General features: G+C 32.4%; 1 protein-coding gene across 3 annotated transcripts; it reads left to right on the top strand.

The window, feature by feature from the left end:
* The first annotated feature begins 105 nt into the window (after nt 1-105).
* On the top strand, nt 106-23,628 carry LOC138335820 (alpha-(1,3)-fucosyltransferase C-like). Of its 3 annotated transcripts, none has more exons than XM_069284975.1 (2): nt 106-571; nt 22,373-23,628. In XM_069284975.1, the coding sequence occupies exons 1-2, from the start codon at nt 345-347 to the stop codon at nt 23,460-23,462; spliced, it is 1,317 nt and encodes a 438-aa protein (XP_069141076.1). In that variant the 5' UTR covers nt 106-344; the 3' UTR covers nt 23,463-23,628. The 3 variants fall into 3 exon arrangements, with proteins under 3 accessions (XP_069141076.1, XP_069141081.1, XP_069141089.1); XM_069284980.1 differs by lacking the exon at nt 106-571 and adding an exon at nt 14,806-15,638; XM_069284988.1 differs by lacking the exon at nt 106-571 and adding an exon at nt 16,243-16,303.
* Nucleotides 23,629-23,877: the final 249 nt, after the last annotated feature.

The following is a 23,877-nucleotide window of genomic DNA, read 5'->3' as shown; positions in this document are numbered from 1 at the left end:
CGATGCTATAACATGGTGACGTGATGCAATAAAAGATCTAGTCTTAAGGCAGCTATGGCGTTCCATACTCAGAGATATCACGATCTATATCAATAGTGTCCGCAAAGGTGTGACTACACGTGTCAGATAGAAGAATAACGTCAAGGAGTGTGTCGCACGTGCGCCCGATTCTAGTCGGTCTGTCTATTACATTGGTGAGGTGAAAGTGATTTATTATGCTTATGAAAGGATGATTTCTGTCTGCTGTAAGAAGGTCTATATTGATATCGCCTACAATGAGTATATGAGAAGTTTCGTTAAATGCTGATTCAAGGGAGAACCGGAAGGAATTCCAAAAAACGTGTATGCAATTTGGAGGTCTGTATACTGTGCAGAGAAGGTATTTTTTATTTGGAAACTGGATCTCAGTCCACACAACTTCACCTATGTGGAATTCTAAATCGGCTCTACGACTAGTGCACAGGACATTGGAAGTATATACAATAATCCCCCCACCCGGAGCCCCACAGTCTTTACGGAACATATCATACCTATCTAGAAGCATGTCGTCGTCTGCTATCGATATATCGAGGTGAGTCTCAGTAACACATATTATATCACAATCAGATGCTAAATTCTCTAGATATGCTAGCTTATTTCTAAGACTCCGAATGTTAAGATGAAATAAAGATATATCGTTAAAATGTGGGATGGGGCCTGGATTTGGATGAACATCGTTACAGGTGATCAACAATATCTGTATAATCAAGAAGAAGCATGGATTGAAGACAAGGGCAGATAAAGATAACTGAACCATTAGTGTTAATTTGATAGCATAGTACTTTAAATTAGAACATATTCCACTTAATAATCTATAAAGATTCATATGTAAAAGGTACTGACTATGTGTTAAAACATAATGTGTACACATGTAAAAACAACCAATCGCCGCTCGGTATGACTCTAGATCATTACCCATTATCAAAAACAAACACAGTTATATGTAGTGAGCGGCGAAAGGTCATGTTATATAAAATATACAAAAATAATATGATTAATACACACTCAGCAGGCAAAGTAGCTACATATAAATGGAAAGGAGAGAGAGAGAAGGGGAGAAAGGAGAGAGAGAATGAGGTTGAGTAAGAGATGGAAGGTGCAATTGCGAAGGGTTTTAACATTTAATGATACAGGTAATATGATAAATAATGTGATATCTATATTGTGTGAATAACACATAATAGCCAATTTCCATATTATACATATTGGCATGAACACAAACACAACATATATCAACATATATTATTGCTTATAGCTCATTACAAGCAGTGAAACTGTGCACATCTTATAAATGATTAAGTAGAATTTCATCTACTAAATAATAAATAATTGATATACTAAGAAATATTAATATAATATACAAGGAATTTAAAATGTCTACTTTGTTTATAAATGCAGCTCATGTTCACAGTTTTCATATACTTTTTAAATGCTATTTTATCTACAAAAAGAGATTCATAAAAAAAAACCAACAAAAAAACTTTAATTTGAATGCAATGAATACCAGTAGACATGGAGTCTATATTTAAACAGATACATGTGCATATATTCAACACATTGGACTATATCTTGTGTTCACAATTAATATATAGTCTGCATGTAGAATACCAGTTATTGATTTTGTACTTGAAATATATATTTTCTATGGTTGAAGTTAAATTTGCTGGTGTTTACACATAAACAACACCTCATTTACCTGTTCTGAGTTTTACATACATATTCATCAATAAGTATTTACATCTGGCACATACATAGCACAAAGCCAGAGTCACTTTGAATCTTCATTAAATATCTTAGTATACTTGAACACTTGCAGATAACTTTGAATTCAATGTATACAAAACATTGAAAACCAATGAAAACTCTGGGAAGTTGCCTCGATTTGATAGACTGCTCCATTTGTTTTGAATTACTTAAATCTAATATATGTCTATAAATCAACAAGTGAATATACCAAATTCCTTATTTGAAAAGGGAGAACAATCTTCAATTACTTGTGATATGCATATTAACCTAGATGGATATTGGTCCCTTTTTGCTCATGTTGCATGTATATTGTTTGTCACCTCATCACATATATGGTGAATTCATAATATATCAATATAGTCAAGATTGATGCACAATCATTGTAATGTATAGTGTCTTGTAGTGTAAAAATCAACAAAACAAATTTGAAATGTTAAACGGAGTTTTTAAGTCCGGTCTTTTGATATGAATTTCAAAGAAAGTCATCTCTTACACTTTTGAATTGTTAAGCTTTTGAAATTTAGGTGGAGCTGTCATCTTGTGTTGAATTCTGCACCAATCATTGACCGAGTTGTAAAACATAAAATTGCATTCTTGATTATCTCCCCTGTCCGAAACAGATTTAAGGGAATTAAAGATATTCTTTACACATTTTAATTCCACAGATATGTATATTGCCCAAGAAATATTCTGCCCAAAAGGGTATTTCCGGAAATCTATTTATAGTTTGGTTCTACGTCCCTTAATACGAGATAAAATACTGATATGGCAGGAATACCCTTCCGTAGTTTTCTGTAGTATAGACTTTATCTTGATTGACGTAAGGCCTACCATTGGCTGTCCCCGGAATAGCATGTCAGGTACATACATTTTTATATTGATTAGTTTGCATTCTAATTCAGGTTTCGGTTTTTTAAAACTTTTTTGTTACTATGATTTGTTTTGTATCGTAGTTACTGATGACAGTTATATAACGGAAGGACACAGGACTTTGTTAGTGTCGGTCCACTTGAAGATGTACATAGATATATTTATCCTGCAACTGCCCCACATACTGATAACTACTGCCGGATAAACTTGTGCTTAATCCGTCAATACGAAATGCTTTATTCGTCAATACGATCACGTGAATTTGTTCCACATCTGACGGAACATTTTATTCCTTGACCCCGAATTTTAACCATGCGGTGAATGAAACGTCAGTCAGTCCCGCTAAAACGTGACATCACATTCCCCGACGTCATTTTTACGATATCGAAAATCTCGTATGGCGGTGTAGTCTATTTCTTGAATATATATTGTAAAGTAATATTTGGTGAGTAGCTATTGTTTTTTTCAGTATTTTCACATTGTTTCAGCGATATCACATAATGAATAGAATTACTGGTACTGTTTCCGAATGCGCTTATATATATTACCCACGGTAGTAAAAAGGAATACACTCTCATTCGGTCTTCCTTCGAGCGAAACCAACTAAATAACTGGCAATTTGCTTTCGTTTTGAATGTCATAATGGTTGCAGGATAAAGAGAATACACGGTTAGTATCTAACAAGTTTAATTTTGGAAAAATAAACCTGGTATTGTTAGATACTAACAATGTATTCTCTATATATATCGAGACCTATTAAATGTAACAGTGCGTCGGTTACATAAGATAGAAGTCAGGTTCGAAATTCTGTCCCATGTTTTAATAAAGTGTCTAAACAGTGTGAGAAATAGGGAGAGCAGTTTGATGTTGTCAGGCCACCTGCTCTCCCTAAGGCTGGCTTTCTGGTGACCGAGGCTAACTTATATTAATTGAAATTATGCAACGTTTTGAAGAATCAATAAATGGAAATCTTGATAGTTCTGTTCTCTTAAGTTTTCACCACGTAAGTCCATTTAGCCTGTTAGGTTACCCTTAGTGAAAGCCAGCCTAAAGCAAAATCCCTTTCCGTAGCAAAATATAAAGGATTAATAACATCAGAAAATACATATCGATGGCCTAAGATGAGGTTACAACACCAAACATATGCAAGATTTCCTACGTAATATATGACAACAGCTTAGAGGCATTTCGCTGTTTTGCCACCTGGAGCAGTGATAGTCAGCTATCGCGCGGTAATTAGGACGACGGCGGGAAACATAAGACGACCCGCGTTATGAAACTTAACGTTTTATTCATTTCAATCATATTGTTCAGAAGGTGATGATACGTGTAGTATTAAAGGAAAGTTAATAACTTTTGCGACTCTACAAAATTATCGATCTCGTTTTACATTCCCATTTCAAAAATTTAAAGCCGTTTCGGAAAGGTGGTGGGCCTTTAATATTACTAACTGACATTAAAGTGAATAGTCGGGCAAAGGAAACCAGTCTAAATGCGTTCTTTGGCCTTCCAAAAGTCATTGTATACCATAATGATGGTCAAGTTCTGCTTACGGTGTCCAGTTTTGACCATTGATATTTTGGGGAAGCCCCGTGTAAATTTAGCACAGTTCTAAATATAAATTCGCCAAACTCTTTGAAAACGAGGCTGCGTGGAAATGTCAACATGGACATGTGTTTCTCAGTCGTGTCGGTTTCGTTTCGTGTGATAAACCACTAATGCGGTATGCAAATTGTTGTTTTGAGATGACACATTTGATGCAAATGAAGTATTCTTACATTAATGACAATGCTTTGTAATAATTTTTCGATAAAAGCATCTTGTACATGGAAATCGACACAAATATTCGGCCGATGCAGAGATGGGGCCCCGGCAAGGGGCAATTATTGCAGCATTGCATTCGTCGTATTTTACATCAACCGAATCATGAAGGTTAAATACAAATAATCGTAACATAATTTCCCATTTAAAACCACACGAAAACGTTCCATAGAACGTCCATGCATGTAGCTGTCAAAGATGTGAAAATAAATTAGCTCATACATAGATATTTCACAAGTACAATATATGTGTTCAATTATTCGTGTAGTTTTTTGCAGAGATTTAATTAAATTATCTATGACTCTGTTTGTTTTTTTTTTTTGTAAACAATATTTGAGTTCTGGAGAGAGATGACATGAATGTCCAGCTGGAAGGAAAGAAACTTTTATGATGTATATATATCGTACAATGTATATATGTAAACGTACATTCCATGTAGCTGCTATAGAATTACAACTAGGAAATTATCTCAAACATTGATAATATTTAATTCTTCACATTCATGTAGGCCTATGCTGTGAGAATTAACACATCATATATATTTCCAGAAAACATATAGGCCTACATGTATGTTACTTTCCTTTTCTGTTGTTTCCTGTTCTTTTTTGTGCTCTGGAGAAAAAGATGATTGAGTTGAAGAAAAGTAATTAATTAAGAGAAATGTGTACCACAGTACTTTGTCTGTAGCCGAGGGGTTCTATACTGTTTTAATAGTCCAGAAAATTTCAAAATTAAGATGAAATTGTAAATTCCATTTTTGAATGAAGTGGTTCCCCTCCTTTGAGAGTACACAGTGTGTATACCCTTTTTGGGTTTTAGGAATAATACCTGAATAGGAACCTGAAATAACATGACAATCAATCAGGTATGTGTGTGTTGGGGGGTGGGGGTGGGGGAGGGGGCTAAAAAACAGAAGAATCATGAGGTTGGGAAGTTGTAACTTGAGTGGGGGGTTGAAATATAGAAGAAATAGCTACAGATAACTGGAAGTGGAAGGGTGCTTTATCATTGATCTGGTCATTGCATATTTGGGGTTTACATGGCTTTTTTTTGGTTATTTAGTCTCTCATTGATTTTGGAGCAACTTTGAATCCATATGGTACTGTATATCTTTCTTTTTTCCATGTGTAGCTATTTCTTCTGTATTTCACCCTCCGCCCAAGTCACAACTTCCCAATAGGTACCACTTTTTTGTTTAGAACTCAAATCAAAGACAGATGTACATAGTACTACATACTACATTTTAGTCTATGTGTTTGTAATCACTGTTACTACAGTATTAATACATAAATGGTCTATGTACAAGTTACACATAGACAATAAATGTGAAATTTGGTTCAGACAAAAAGATTTTTAACATTTCAGATAACTTGCTAGTTTTATGGTTTTATTTATATGTTGAGTCTACTCTCTTGTAAAGTAGAATTTAGAAATGCTAAGACAATGGTATCTATATTGCTATATGTAAAAAAAATCCTTATATTTTAAAAGTAATTGAAAAGCTATCTCACAAGCCCTGACAAACAAATGGGCCGGCATATGGATGCAAGAATTATAATCACTGGATCTCGCGGACTAATATAAACAAATATTTCTACAAAGTTAAACAATGAAAAAGTATTGCATCATAATTTTATTTAATGATTACAGTTGAAAGGAACATTTAATAAATTAATACTGTTTAAATGTTCTGTTCATGATCTTCTAGGTCCATATTGGAAAAGTTTACTTTCAAGAGCACTCATATCAACATTCTTCAGTCTTCATATGATGCTTATTGTATGTATATGTATACATACACTTGTATACAGGTCCAAGGGATGAACTTTCTGTATTCATGTCACTATGCATGTATGGTGCCTGAAAAAAAGAACCAACAATTTTTTATATCTGTTGAATATGACAAAAATTGAAATGATCAATTTCAAATATATATAAATGAATAAATGTAGGTTCATTCTACAGGTTTTTTTTTTTTTATTTTAGAGAAAACATTTTATAAGTTGTGAATGTGTCACTGATGCATTTGATAGAATCAAATATTGTTTCAAAAAAGATACAAAATTCATTATCTATAGTTCCAACAAAAATTCAGAATAATTATAAATGATACATGGCTGCAGTACATTTCAACTCTGTGTAAAGTTTGTCATATACACATGAACCAGGTACAGTTGTAATAAATATATACAAACACTATTTATTATTATGACCAGAAATAATACTGTATGTGTCCTCCAAATATATCTAAAGAACAAGCTAAAACCTACATGTACATATGTATATGTGTATATCAGAACATATAAAATACAATTTTACCAATTAACCTACAATGTAAATCCTATATACAATGTATGTGTATAACACTACCAGAACATGTACAGAACAAAAATTTACAAATTAAAATCTATAAATATATACATCAGAACTGTATGAATTGACCGGTAGCATAATATTATAGATTAATTGAAACAAATCTTAGCTTGATAATGCACTAGCTATGATGATTTTATTCTTCGTGTAGTTTTCGTAGGTTGTTGTGGTGTGTATAGATGTAGAACTCCAACGCAGATTCAGTGAATGGTACGATACGTTTATTGGAGTCTTAGGAATCGACTCTGTACAGAGATTATTAGCGAGTTAATATAGCAGTACATCGGGATAACATATGTCAATATTTGGGTATGAAAGCCAATACCTGGAACAGTTGACCCGACGCAGATGCTGTATTACATAGGGAAACATGTTTACTCATTAGAACTTATCATGTAACATAATTAATAACATGGCTATGTAATTAGTAGCAATACAATGACCCTAACAGAGGTTGGTTTCCAATAGACTTTACATATACTATTGTAAATATGAAACACATGTGCTTGACCTACACAGTGTAACATACCTGAAAGATATATGTAGATAATTATATATTAGTCCAAATTTCAAAGTCTAAAAAACTTATCATTTATATATATTATACTACATTCGTCGCCATGTTATACATTATATCAAATTAGATATAATTTGATATAATAAATTATAAAATTTCTAAAAATCTTATCATTGATCATTATTACATTATCATTATGACCATTATATTCTAAATTACTGAATCTAGAACTGTAGTACGAACTGCATGTACATACATACAATGAAAATGTACAGTTAAGTTAAAAATGAAAGTAAGACACATTTTCAATATTTTGATTGAAAATGAAATATATAGAAAGAAAGTGAAATTATTGATATGAATGTTGCTTGAAAAGAATATATATAAAGCATAATAAGTATAGTATGTAAAACGTAGAGTTCCAAATAGATTATTAAAAACACAGTATTCAAAATATAACTTTAAAATGTCCAACGTAGATATAGAAATGTTTATAAATATGCCGTCGCGTGATGAAAAGTTAATGAGTGCTGAAAACGATGTACAACCATCTTGAATCCAACGGTGATTTCTTGCACAATAAGGCTAAGAATTATTTAAGATGAGAGTTCCGTGTAAAAATTGTAGAATATAAGTTAAACTTAGTGTAATGAGTCCTCTCCGGAGATGAAAATATAAAACACGTTTTCCCTGGCATTAGACTGCATCAGGTATTTCCAAATCCGTTGAGCACTTTGAAGATATATGTTGACGTGGAAGGTGTTGTGTTGACTTCATCGGAGAAGGAGATTCATACAATTTTCCCGGCATTAGACTGCTTCGGGTATTTCCAAATCCGTTGATGATAATTGTGTTGACGTGGAAAGGTGTAGTGTTGACTTCTTTGGATAAGGAGACTTTAGACAAACATTCCGGCATTAGACTGCATCGGCTCCTCCCTATCCGTTGAATATGTAGGTGTTTTTTTTGTAAATGTTTATGTCTTCAAGCACAGAGATATAATTGAAAATTTGCGTGAAATAACACGTCACTATCTCTGACTCTGACATAGCCTGGCATAGTCCTTAAAACAATTTTCACCTGGTGTTTAATCACTTCAGGGGACTATCCAGAAAATATACGTATGTTGAAATAATAGATGTAAGTGTCTTTTGTGGAGATATATATATTAACAGGAACTCCAATGATAGAATGAAGACGGCATACACAAAACAAGTCATATACAACGAAGACACAATAAAGTCAGAATTTTGATGGACTACCGATCCACTTCTATAACTGGAGGCGGAATTATAGTTGACAGGCGTGGATACATTAACACTTCCGTCGCATGGGGTCGAGATCATATTTCGATTGGATTATGGCTGATTCTCAATTCTTTTGCGTATCAAAGGCGACAAGTTTTAAAGATTAGACTTTTCACTCTTTTCCTTATAAATAATTGTACCAATCACAAATATATTACTAAGAATGTCATGGCATCACCAGAAATGTAGAAAAACTATATAGAAAAATGAAAGATAATAAAATAATCGCTCAATAACATTGTACGTATCAATCAATAGTTGTAATATTATCTGTATATTTGCCTAGGGGATAGTTGGAGATATTTTATTTAATATATCTATAACTATCAAGCTGTTGTTATTTAGAGCTTGTGGGGAAAAAAACCAAAGGGATATATATTATAATGTAGTAAGCAGCCAACAAATGCATAAAAAACTATCATGAGCTTGTGGTGTTAAATGTATTAACTACTATTAATTTTTGTACAATGTAAAACTGAAGTTGTAAATCGTGCTTCAAAGCGATAATATAACCGTAAGTAAAGTATTGATGTATGGTCGTCTCATTATCTACGAGTAAAACTTTTGATACTTAACTATTTGATAAGAAGAATAAATCTAAAAACATATAAACGTGATACTAAGTGAAAAAAACTGATGGCATATATGCATGTTAGCAATTTATCAGTTCTTATTATATATCTATTTTGAGATAGAACAGACATTGAATCTGTGAAAACTAGATGAAAAATACAACACAACTTCTAGCATACATGCGTAATTTATGTACAATGTAGTATGTTTCTTCTTCTTTTTTTTAACATTGTGGGTTTTTCTTTTTTTATTTGCATTTATAGTTTTTTTTTCCGGTAACTAAGTGAATTGTGTGAAATAAAATGTCTATGTGTGGTGTATGAGTAAGACATTAATAATGCTTGATCATTTGATGAAGATATAAAATGAATATGTGTAATTTAATGTAACTAGATTGATACAAATAGCTTAAACTTGTAGAAAATTTGATTGAAATACTTGAGAGAAAAAAACTACAAAATAATATATAAGCTAATTTGCACTAATTCCGACCTCGAGAACATGTACACGATATGCTGTTGTCATAGAGTGAATGACAACCAATGAGAGAGTCTGATCGACGTACGTACTTCCGTCTTAAACTCCGACATGATGCTTCGTCTCTTATTAGATTGAGACTTAAATGAAACTAGATGATAAGCGAAAGAAAGTTCCGTAAGTTTGTAAATTGTATGTGCAAAATATGTAATGTAGGAGAAAATTAAGAAGTGTTAACCTTGCATTCAAATGCATCAGGTAGTAATTTCCTCCAATAATGAAATAAATAATATAATCATAATGTGTGTTATGTTGTATGGGAATGTTTATGTATATAAAAGTATAATGTGCGGAATATGTTATATGAGGATTAGAGCAACTAAAAATAAACGTGTGTGTTTAATCACATCACTACTCTGCCTCTAACATAAAAATAGACGAGTTTCCATGTACATATTTACCTCCGTGCATTATCACGTGAGAGAAACTTGTCAAAAGTATATAAGATGTAAAAATGTTTTTATGGAATAGTAAATATTATTTGTAAATAAACACTAAGGAACTTCTTAGATTTATGATACAAGCAATCAACTAAATTCATAAACATGTCACAGGAGAGGAATCATAAGATAATTGAACATTTTTTAACCAGTAATTTGAAATATTCTAGCTTATTGTAGTTAAAAATAATTAGCAAGGTTATTGAATAAAAATATTCCCTCAAAAATTTCCATAACGAAATTCTTTTAACTTATAAATTGTTTATTTTTATGTCTATATGCGTGCGTTATGTGTATTGATGTGGTCGACTCCTTGTGGTGCATGTCTGTGTTTTAGTGTAAGTTTTATGTGTGTACTTCAAAGTGAAACTACATACTGGTAGTCTATTTTAGTTCATAAAATGTATATGTGTATAAAGTCAAACGATAATTCTCACTAAGAATAAGACCGGTTCTCAGTGATGATAAAGCCATGATAAAACAGTAATATTATTTGTGCGAGAAAAATAAAATAAGTGGTACAAATATTTACTTGTAAAAGAGCTAATAGGCCAAATCTACGTACCTGTGAAACCAATGATCGATAGTGGTAGTCGACGCCAAAGTGTCCGAACCCAGGTTCTTTCAGCACGGCGCCAATATGATGATTTTATAACTTCGTGTAGTTTCGTAGGTTGTTGTGGTGTGTATAGATGTAGAACTCCAACGCAGATTCAGTGAATGGTACGATACGTTTATTGGAGTCTTAGGAATCGACTCTGTACAGAGATTATTGGCGAGTTAATATAGCAGTACATCGGGATAACATATGTCAATATTTGGGTATGAAAGCCAATACCTGGAACAGTTGACCCGACGCAGATGCTGTATTACATAGGGAAACATGTTTACTCATTAGAACTTATCATGTAACATAATTAATAACATGGCTATGTAATTAGTAGCAATACAATGACCCTAACAGAGGTTGGTTTCCAATAGACTTTACATGCACGTACATATACTATTGTAAATATGAAACACATGTGCTTGACCTACACAGTGTAACATACCTGAAAGATATATGTAGATAATTATATATTAGTCCAAATTTCAAAGTCTAAAAAACTTATCATTTATATATATTATACTACATTCGTCGCCATGTTATACATTATATCAAATTAGATATAATTTGATATAATAAATTATAAAATTTCTAAAAATCTTATCATTGATCATTATTATATTATCATTATGACCATTATATTCTAAATTACTGAATCTAGAACTGTAGTACGAACTGCATGTACATACATACAATGAAAATGTACAGTTAAGTTAAAAATGAAAGTAAGACACATTTTCAATATTTTGATTGAAAATGAAATATATAGAAAGAAAGTGAAATTAAATTATTGATATGAATGTTGCTTGAAAAGAATATATATAAAGCATAATAAGTATAGTATGTAAAACGTAGAGTTCCAAATAGATTATTAAAAACACAGTATTCAAAATATAACTTTAAAATGTCCAACGTAGATATAGAAATGTTTATAAATATGCCGTCGCGTGATGAAAAGTTAATGAGTGCTGAAAACGATGTACAACCATCTTGAATCCAACGGTGATTTCTTGCACAATAAGGCTAAGAATTATTTAAGATGAGAGTTCCGTGTAAAAATTGTAGAATATAAGTTAAACTAAGTGTAATGAGTCCTCTCCGGAGATGAAAATATAAAACACGTTTTCCCTGGCATTAGACTGCATCAGGTATTTCCAAATCCGTTGAGCACTTTGAAGATATATGTTGACGTGGAAGGTGTTGTGTTGACTTCATCGGAAAAGGAGATTCATACAATTTTCCCGGCATTAGACTGCTTCGGGTATTTCCAAATCCGTTGATGATAATTGTGTTGACGTGGAAAGGTGTAGTGTTGACTTCTTTGGATAAGGAGACTTTAGACAAACATTCCGGCATTAGACTGCATCGGCTCCTCCCTATCCGTTGAATATGTAGGTGTTTTTTTTGTGTAAATGTTTATGTCTTCAAGCACAGAGATATAATTGAAAATTTGCGTGAAATAACACGTCACTATCTCTGACTCTGACATAGCCTGGCATAGTCCTTAAAACAATTTTCACCTGGTGTTTAATCACTTCAGGGGACTATCCAGAAAATATACGTATGTTGAAATAATAGATGTAAGTGTCTTTTGTGGAGATATATATATTAACAGGAACTCCAATGATTGAATGAAGACGGCATACACAAAACAAGTCATATACAACGAAGACACAATAAAGTCAGAATTTTGATGGACTACCGATCCACTTCTATAACTGGAGGCGGAATTATAGTTGACAGGCGTGGATACATTAACACTTCCGTCGCATGGGGTCGAGATCATATTTCGATTGGATTATGGCTGATTCTCAATTCTTTTGCGTATCAAAGGCGACAAGTTTTAAAGATTAGACTTTTCACTCTTTTCCTTATAAATAATTGTACCAATCACAAATATATTACTAAGAATATCATGGCATCACCAGAAATGTAGAAAAACTATATAGAAAAATGAAAGATAATAAAATAATCGCTCAATAACATTGTACGTATCAATCAATAGTTGTAATATTATCTGTAGATTTGCCTAGGGGATAGTTGGAGATATTTTATTTAATATATCTATAACTATCAAGCTGTTGTTATTTAGAGCTTGTGGGGAAAAAAACCAAAGGGATATATATTATAATGTAGTAAGCAGCCAACAAATGCATAAAAAACTATCATGAGCTTGTGGTGTTAAATGTATTAACTACTATTAATTTTTGTACAATGTAAAACTGAAGTTGTAAATCGTGCTTCAAAGCGATAATATAACCGTAAGTAAAGTATTGATGTATGGTCGTCTCATTATCTACGAGTAAAACTTTTGATACTTAACTATTTGATAAGAAGAATAAATCTAAAAACATATAAACGTGATACTAAGTGAAAAAACTGATGGCATATATGCATGTTAGCAATTTATCAGTTCTTATTATATATCTATTTTGAGATAGAACAGACATTGAATCTGTGAAAACTAGATGAAAAATACAACACAACTTCTAGCATACATGCGTAATTTATGTACAATGTAGTATGTTTCTTCTTCTTTTTTTTAACATTGTGGGTTTTTCTTTTTTTATTTGCATTTATAGTTTTTTTTCCGGTAACTAAGTGAATTGTGTGAAATAAAATGTCTATGTGTGGTGTATGAGTAAGACATTAATAATGCTTGATCATTTGATGAAGATATAAAATGAATATGTGTAATTTAATGTAACTAGATTGATACAAATAGCTTAAACTTGTAGAAAATTTGATTGAAATACTTGAGAGAAAAAAACTACAAAATAATATATAAGCTAATTTGCACTAATTCCGACCTCGAGAACATGTTCACGATATGCTGTTGTCATAGAGTGAATGACAACCAATGAGAGAGTCTGATCGACGTACGTACTTCCGTCTTAAACTCCGACATGATGCTTCGTCTCTAATTAGATTGAGACTTAAATGAAACTAGATGATAAGTGAAAGAAAGTTCCGTAAGTTTGTAAATTGTATGTGCAAAATATGTAATGTAGGAGAAAATTAAGAAGTGTTAACCTTGCATTCAAATGCATCAGGTAGTAATTTCCTCCAATAATGAAATAAATAATATGATCATAATATGTGTTATGTTGTATGGGAATGTTTATGTATATAAAAGTATAATGTGCGGAATATGTTATATGAGGATTAGAGCAACTAAAAATAAACGTGTGTGTTTAATCACATCACTACTCTGCCTCTAACATAAAAATAGACGAGTTTCCATGTACATATTTACCTCCGTGCATTATCACGTGAGAGAAACTTGTCAAAAGTATATAAGATGTAAAAATGTTTTTTATGGAATAGTAAATATTATTTGTAAATAAACACTAAGGAACTTCTTAGATTTATGATACAAGCAATCAACTAAATTCATAAACATGTCACAGGAGAGGAATCATAAGATAATTGAACATTTTTTAACCAGTAATTTGAAATATTCTAGCTTATTGTAGTTAAAAATAATTAGCAAGGTTATTGAATAAAAATATTCCCTCAAAAATTTCCATAACGAAATTCTTTTAACTTATAAATTGTTTATTTTTATGTCTATATGCGTGCGTTATGTGTATTGATGTGGTCGACTCCTTGTGGTGCATGTCTGTGTTTTAGTGTAAGTTTTATGAGTGTACTTCAAAGTGAAACTACATACTGGTAGTCTATTTTAGTTCATAAAATGTATATGTGTATAAAGTCAAACGATAATTCTCACTAAGAATAAGACCGGTTCTCAGTGATGATAAAGCCATGATAAAACAGTAATATTATTTGTGCGAGAAAAATAAAATAAGTGGTACAAATATTTACTTGTAAAAGAGCTAATAGGCCAAATCTACGTACCTGTGAAACCAATGATCGATAGTGGTAGTCGACGCAAAGTGTCCAAACCCAGGTTCTTCTCAGCACGGCGCCAATATGATGATTTTATTCTTCGTGTAGTTTTCGTAGGTTGTTGTGGTGTGTATAGATGTAGAACTCCAACGCAGATTCAGTGAATGGTACGATACGTTTATTGGAGTCTTAGGAATCGACTCTGTACAGAGATTATTAGCGAGTTAATATAGCAGTACATCGGGATAACATATGTCAATATTTGGGTATGAAAGCCAATACCTGGAACAGTTGACCCGACGCAGATGCTGTATTACATAGGGAAACATGTTTACTCATTAGAACTTATCATGTAACATAATTAATAACATGGCTATGTAATTAGTAGCAATACAATGACCCTAACAGAGGTTGGTTTCCAATAGACTTTACATATACTATTGTAAATATGAAACACATGTGCTTGACCTACACAGTGTAACATACCTGAAAGATATATGTAGATAATTATATATTAGTCCAAATTTCAAAGTCTAAAAAACTTATCATTTATATATATTATACTACATAGCGGTTACATTCTAACTGTACATGCATTACAACGGTACATTTTATAAATATACAGGGCATTCATTACCCCTAAAGAGGCCCCACGAAAGAACCGCTATTTACCCCAGGGTTACGTTTTACGCGATTGGGGAACAGGTATGAAACATGTGACCATATGTGACCACTCATTTATGAAAAAATACTGCTAGGGACTATTTACATAATGATCAAAATACGAAGACTCACTCACTATCAGCTGAGCAGGGAGTACCGGGTAGTAGGCCTAGGTACGTACGTACAGTAGCGGTCCGGAGCCGCGTGATTTAACACTCTCCATGCGTCGTAATGTTTACCGAGTCAGTTGTTGTGATTGTCGCTGCTCCATTGCCTTTCCTTTCGCATTTTAGGTGAGTCAGTTGGTTGTTTTGGCGGAAACCTTTTGGTTCAAAACTACGGTAGCCATGTTTTGTTTACTACGGAGAGTGGTGGATGTTGCGCATGCGTTAAGATTGACCTGCACTCATAGCCGGTCGGGAGGACTTTTAGGATTCCCATAGATATTATTATTTTCTTCGCATGTACAGCGATTTTGACGGAAAGTTTTATTTTTCTAATTCATAAGAAATTATACCGGATATATTAATACCATTTTTACCGATTTTACAGTCACTTGCCCGACTATTCGCTTTAATATTTATAAGTCTGTTCATAAACCATGAAGGGTTTACTTTATATTGATCCACAATGAGTTGCGAATTTGCCAGTCATATAGTCATTAGGTAAATAAAATAAGAATTAAAAATCACAAAAATCACTTGGACCCGTTACGTCAGAACCTTATTTTGTTACACAAAGCATCTCAGACGTATTGGAGATCAAATGAAACTTAAGTAAAATACACATCTATGTAATCATCGTAATAATAGAAAAGATATTCCTATTGTGCATATCACTGCTTTATGCAGTCCTCAAGTCCCTGTGCCGGATGTAACGCCGATAAAAATATACGATCACGATCATATACGATATTTTGTTATAAGGGAAGGTTCTGAATTTTATAAATCCAAATGAGGTAAGTAATAATTTAAAACTAAAATAATATTTTGTACACAGAAACTGGTCGCTTTGAGTTTGGAAGGATTTGTGTAAAAGATATAACACTTGTAAATGACTTGGAAGCACTAGTTACTGAAATATCTCTTTATTTACAATACGCCATCATGGTCTACGCAAATTGAATAGGAAAAATTATATTTCTGTATTCATGTCTGAATCGCATGTTTTTTAATGCCGTTATCCACACCCATTCAAATTATTTATAATTATTGATCAGGAGATAAATAAAGTATGCATGCAGTCCCTTTGTAATAAATTAGATATAATAGATAGTGAACTGACTGAAAATGATATAATATGTCTTACTGAAACACCTGAACCCATTCATTCCGGACTCTGCCCTTGTTTTAGACAGTTTTAGTAGTTTTCATCGAATGGACATGCAGGTAGGATTTGGTGGTGGCATTATAATATTATATACACAAGAAATACTGTAATATGCAAGCGAAGAAGAGATTTGGAGTCTAACAATATTGAAATTATTTGAGTTGAAGTTTAAGTAGAAGTTCTTACTTGGGTGTATATAGACCAGAATCTAATGTAGAATACTGGCGAAAATTAGATGACATGTTTAATATTGTTTTTGATGATAATATTACTGATGTAATTATAACTGGTGATATAAATGTTGATATGTCAAACCTTCAGTCACACTCTCATCTAGGCCGATTACTTACAAAACATAATCTAAACAGTTTTATTAAAGAACCCAATCGCATTACTCCTACCTCTTCTCCTTCTATTGACATTGTTCTATCTAACAACAATCATTTTATAAGGGATACAAATGTTCTTGCTCCAATTTGCAGTGATCATTGTCTTATTAACTTTTGTATCTCATATTCAGTATATAGACAAACTGCATATAAGAAAACGATATATGAATATGATAGTGCTGATATTGATAGGATTAATGATTAACGATAATATTAGTAATATTGACTGGATATCTGTCTCACAAAAATTCTATTTGAAACAATTAATACAAAAATAAATGACCATGTACCACAAAAAAATAGTTACAGTGCGACCAAATGATAAGCCTTGGTTTACAAACACGATTATATTAAAAATTAGACAGAGGAATTGCATAAAAAACCCTATTAATTCATATTCCCCTATTCAACTGGAAAGGTACAGATTAGTACGAAATTAAACCATTGACATAATAAGAGAAACTAAACAAAATTATTTCATGAAACTTGAATCATCGTTAAATAATAATAACTTTTGTCCAGTTAAATGGTGGAAAATTGCTAAATTTTTGTTTATAAGCAAACGCCAACCTCCCCCCTAAAACATAATGAGTCTTTTCTCGAAAATCCTTTTGAAAAAGCGGAACACCTAAATACGTAGTTCTCTTCAATCTCCATTTCTTCTAATGATCTTGATCCTCTTCCCCCTCCTCCTGAGTTTCCTTTGAAGATTGACAATATAGTATTTACTGAACAGGATTTTAAAGATCAGCTTTCTAATCTTAATGAAAAGCAATCTGCAATAAAACTATAGAAATCGGTTGTATTCTCTTGCCAAGGAAAGCTGCTAACATCAATGCCATATACAAAGGGAAAAGTGATGTAAATGATATTTCCAACTATCGACCCATCTCTGTCACTCCTTGCTTCAGTAAAATAGTAGAAAAAGTAATAACCTACGTGATTGTGAAGTTATTACTAAACATCATTCAACTGTGAACCAACTTCTTTCGATATACAATAATATCACTGACTCATTAGACAAAGGAAAAGAAGTCCGGTCTGTTTTCTGTGATATAAGTAAAGCCTTTAATAGAGTGTGGCTTGATGGACTTTCATATAAATTAGAATCTTGTGGTTTTAAAGGGAAATTATTAGGGTGGTTTAGAAATTATCTTACTGATAGGAAGCATCGTGTTTTAACTGAAGACATTTTCTCTACCTTTAAAACTGTTAATGCTGGAGTCCCCCAGGGATCTGTCTTAGGCCTTTTTTATTTCAAGTACCTTTAGGGAATTTAACTCTTTCGCTTTAAACTTTGACTTATCGAATGTTAATACTGTTTCGCAATTTAAAACACTCCTTTTTAATTTTAATAAAATGGCACCTGATATAACAAATACCTTGATAAACAAAGGTTCTCGAATTATGAATATTACTCTATGCCAGCTCAGAAACTCCTCTAGCAATCTAAATTCTGACCTATTTCGCGATCATTTGAAAGATTCTCCAATTTGTTCTTGTGGCCTTGGTGATGAAACAGCAGAACACTATCTTTTTATATGTCCATTATTTAATGAACCAAGATCATCACTAAGAACCAAAATACATAACTCTAATATTCCCCACTCACATTTTAACACAAAAACTCTACTACACGTCTGCTGTTCCTCGTTCCAGTTTCTGTATTTGTAGATCTTTGCTCGACGTGTCCCGGGTCCGTCTGGTCCTGGCTTTTGGTATACTTGGTTTTAGATTAAGTAATTTTACTCAAAAGATAACCCAAGATCAGTCAGAATTTGTATTCTGATAATAAATTTTTATTAAGGATTAGGATTAACACAATTTCACAAGGTAGAAAATACCTATATATCTTATCTCTATAACATGGACACTGTTGGCGATTATTGGCGAATATTGGCGAATTTTGGCGAAATTTTCAAATTAGATAACATCTATATATTTACTGACTTCGAGGATATGAGAGTACCGTTACATTGTAAGAAAATACTATAAAACTTGGGGATGATATCTCAAGTTTTCATAAGGGTGGACTTAAAATGATTCATTTAGAATCCTTTATTGACTCCCTGAAACTAACATGGATACGTAGGTTGTACACATCAGAGGGAAAATGGAGGTTGTATTTTAAAAGGTTTGGTAATGAAAACATATTAGCGCATTGTGGTAGTGATTATATTTTAAAATGTCAACAAAACTGTAAAAACCTGTTTTGGAAAGATGTTTTCAAAAGTTGGTGTAAACTTACTTTAAAGTCTGAAAATATTAAAAACAAAAATGATAATGTACTTAAAGTTCCTATTTGGCATAATAAATCAATAAAAATTAACAATAAAAGTTTTTTTTTATAAAGAATGGTTTCAGAAGGATGTTGTAGTCCTGAATGGTATGATAAAAAAAATAGTGAAAATGTTGTGTTTTACAGTCTATATGAGTTTAATCAGAAATTTAATATGCATACAGATTTTCTTACATATCAAGGTGTAATCAATGCCATTAAAAAAACTTTCTCATCAGATGAAATTTCCAATAGGATCTTAAATTACCCATTCATCCCAAAAAAATTAGAAATATTTGTTAAGCATAAAAAAGGAGCAAGTGATTTTTATAAGGCACTTTACCAGAATACTACTGTTGCTAAAGGAAGAAAAAAATGGGATGATATTTTTGGTTTTGACAATCAAAAAAGGAGACAAAAATACATTATTCCTTTTATCAGTACCAGAAGCACAAAATTGCAGTGGCTTCAGTTTAGAATTAATCAGTATAGTTTAACCACAAATTCATATCTGTTTAAAATAGGCCTTGTAGACACACTCCTTACTGTCATCAGTGTAAAACTGAAATTGAGACTATAGTTCATAAATATGGGACTGTGAAAATGTTCAGAATTTCCTATCAAATTTTGAATCCATATTAGAGATGCTTTTAATTCCATTTTCGTTTAATAAGGAATCTTTCATTTTTGGACTCTCTAATTGTAAAAATTATACAGATAATGTTGTCATTTTAGTACTAAAGCAATATATTTATAGTGCTAGATGTCTCCAAATTGGTTTATCAATGAATGCGTTTAAAAATCTTTTGAAGGATATGTACAGGACTGAAAAATACATTGCAACCACCAAGGGTGAAACACATATTATGAAATTTGTCAATGAGTGGAGAAAATGGGAAAGGTTTTTAGAATAATGTCACTTTTTAAACTTTTTCTCTTAATATACTTTAATTTCTTTTTTGCATGATCTTGGTGTGGTATCTAATCTTTTTACATATGATTTTATAAATCTCATTGAGAATAATGAGCCTTGTCAGTCCATTGCCACTTCTTCCTTCTCTCAGTTCTTTCTACTATTCTTCTTTTTTACTTAATCTCTTCTTTTGCTTTTCTAAAAGGGTGCAACTTGCAAATTTCTGTCATTAATCGTTCAATTAAAACTCAAGAAAATTATTACCATATTGTATAGGGAATACCTGGTACTGTAAACCACTTTGTCTACACGGCAAATATTTTTTTTATTCATATTTGATATAATCCAGTCGAGTATTATATATATGTGAAAACACATAATAACTAATTAATATATATATTACATATATACATAGCTACAGAGAGTGTAAACTTTGTTTTTTTCAATGAACACCTTGAGAGTGCATTATATCTAGCAGCCCTTGTAAATAACTTGGTTTACAGTATTAGAGAAGTTCAATGTTTATAAATGAATATTACGATTTAAATAATGAATATTGAATATCATGTGTAAATGCTTTTTGTACCCATGTAAAATCTCTTCAAAAATAAAACAAATACAAAAAAAAGCCAAACAGTTTGTCTGTAACGGAGACATACAAATGAAACACATTAAATTGTGCCTGTTTTTGGTTTTGTGTATCGATTGACGGATAAAAGTGGTACTGTCTATTACTGTGTATCTATTACAGTATCATAAAGTTGGACATAACCGTATGTCTTCCACACGATTTGCCGAAACTAAGTTATTTGCTGTCATTTCGGTCAAAAATACACCAACAGTCCCAATCGAGCCAAAGTTTGATTTTCCTCTGAGTGGCCTCAATGATTTTAATGTTTGCTCACACGATGTTTTTTTTACTTTATGGCACTATAGTGGGATAATAAATAGTGTTGTAAAATGTGTAGATACGTTAACATGTTTTTTCCCACATACTTTTTTTTTTTTAATTTTAAACTAAACATATTTTTGTATCTGTACCTTAAAGTGAATAGTCGGGCAATGAAAACCAGTCTATAAATGCGTAAAATTACAGGAAATTGGAATTAAGGTTTGCTGTATGTCCAGTTCAGATCTTTATTACTTTGAACCATTTGGTTCATTAGTGGTGCAAATATATACAGTACAGTGCAGTCAATAACATACAAATACACACAAACAACACACTCACACTTTACGTAAAAGAGGGGAAAACATGTAATAAACAATATTTTAGGTCGGCCATCCCGCCTTTAATTCTTACATTTTTCAGAATTCCTTAATAAGTCCAATATTGGTTTGAAGATTTTCAATTTCCTGACTATAATGATACATACACGTATATTAACATGTTCACTGCAGTCCCACTAAGTAACCTTACCAAGCGCAGTTGTCAGTTACATAGACTATGGATTATAGATGCAAAATCCCTTGGGATTTCATCATAAAATTGTAACCAAATGTAAATATGAGCATTGAACGTCTTTCAGTTGGTATTCATAACCAATATATATGAATGCCAACTGGACAGAGAAAAATTTCATGAAGTACTGTTCATAATTCCTGACATATCATATACTTTAATTGGCTGTACATTTTTACTCATAATAATCTCTTACAGAAACATATTCTTATATTCAGTGCTTCATGGAAACATCTTCTCTCTTTCTTTTCTTCTTTATAAGGTTGATGCAAGAAAATAACAATCAAGTCGTTGACTAATATTGATAAACAAGTGGTATCCTTTCAGCTAGTGCAAGTATGTACCATTAATAAGATCACCTGGCCGAATGTAAGGGCAAGCTACTTCTTTGGTTATTTTGGTTAACTTTACCCATTTTCGCAACCACCTAAAAATCAAGCAGAATGAAACTTATTTTCAAATAAACAGGAACATACACATTTATGTTATCACATTTTCAACTTTGCCTATTAATTCGTGGATACATATGAAACTAGGGTTGTAAGAATACACAGTTACCAGTTTTCTTATACTTTAGATAACGAATTGATAACATTTTCACCATTTTATATTCAATGCAATCAAGTTATAATGTCCTTCTCCTATTTATATTTCAGAAATAAAACGCAATACGTTTTGTTTGGAACACTTGTGATCACATGTTTTTCTCTGACGTTATATCTAGCAGAAATCATTTCGGATCGGTCTAGAGCTCGGTATCATAGTAACATGGACCAACCTGCATTTTTAGAAAAACCAACATCCAACATTAAGTCTGTTCTTTACTATAATCGACCCGAATGGGTGACTGGGAAGGAGTTTGAAGGTTGTGAATACCCCTGTATAATGACATCAGATGTAACCAAGCTTTCTTCCGTTGGAGCTGTAATTTTCCACGGACCTAACACAAAACCTCAACCACCTGAAAAGTCACCGGGTCAAATATGGATCATGCATGGTATGGAATCTCCAATAAACTATAGGAACGACCTATCACAGTGGGGCAACGTGTTCAATTGGACATTCACATACAGAAGAGATTCAGATGTAGTATCAACGTATTCTGGCTTTCTGCAAAAATCGAATGAAATAGCACAAAATTATACCGCGATTTGGAAGACGAAAGACAACGCTTCTGCCTGGATGGTATCACACTGTTCAACGCAAAGTAAACGGGAACAGTACGTAAAACGTCTTCAGAATATTACCAATATCCACGTGTACGGCGGCTGCGGGAAATTCAAATGCTCTAGATCTACAGACGCCCAATGTATGAACCTCCTGAAAACCCATTACAAATTTTATGTTGCGTTTGAGAATTCTTTGTGTGTAGATTATGTTACCGAAAAGGGTTTTAAAACTTACACTCACTCCCCTACAACTATACCAGTGATGCGAGGAGGGATGAATTATTCAATGTTCTTTCCACCTGGATCATACCTTAATTCGGAGGACTTTGACAGCGCTTACACACTTGGAAGGAAATTAAATACCTTAATGGCGGTTAAAATTGACATGATAGGACAATTCTTTTCGTGGCGAAAACATGTTTCTATCAACAGGAACGTTTGGCATAACAGTTGGTGCTCTCTGTGCACACATATCCATCATGCTTGGAGATACAAACGCGTGTATGCAAATATTAATCATTGGTTAAAAGATAGTCCAAGATCGGAATGTAAAGCTCCTAGTGACATAACAAAATAGCCAGATTGTCTTTTTTATTTTGTCATATATTAACGTGTGATGTTGTCTTGGTTTCGCTGCTTGTGTGAGTAAATACTTATCTGGAGAGCAGGTAATGTTTTCTCTATGTCAACATGCTGATAACGCATGTTATGGAGAAGAGAAATCGATAAAAGCTTCCGCTGTGTGTTTTGTTTATTGTTTATTAAAGGATAATGCTTGCAAACCTTACCTGTAACTCTCTCACCGATTTCCTTGAATTATCTTAAAAGCGTCCATATTAAAAAGATTCATTTTGTTAATCAGACGGTAACTTACAGGTTCATATACGTTTTATTGGTAGCCAAAGTACAGAAAAAACAATAGATGACATCACAACTAAGTTCTATTGGTAGCCAAAGACAGAAACAACAATAGATGACATCACAACTAAGTT

Source organism: Argopecten irradians, chromosome 1, assembly GCF_041381155.1.
Source record: "Argopecten irradians isolate NY chromosome 1, Ai_NY, whole genome shotgun sequence".
In the NCBI taxonomy this organism is placed as follows: Eukaryota; Metazoa; Mollusca; class Bivalvia; order Pectinida; family Pectinidae; genus Argopecten; species Argopecten irradians.
This window is presented reverse-complemented; position numbering and strand designations above follow the sequence as displayed.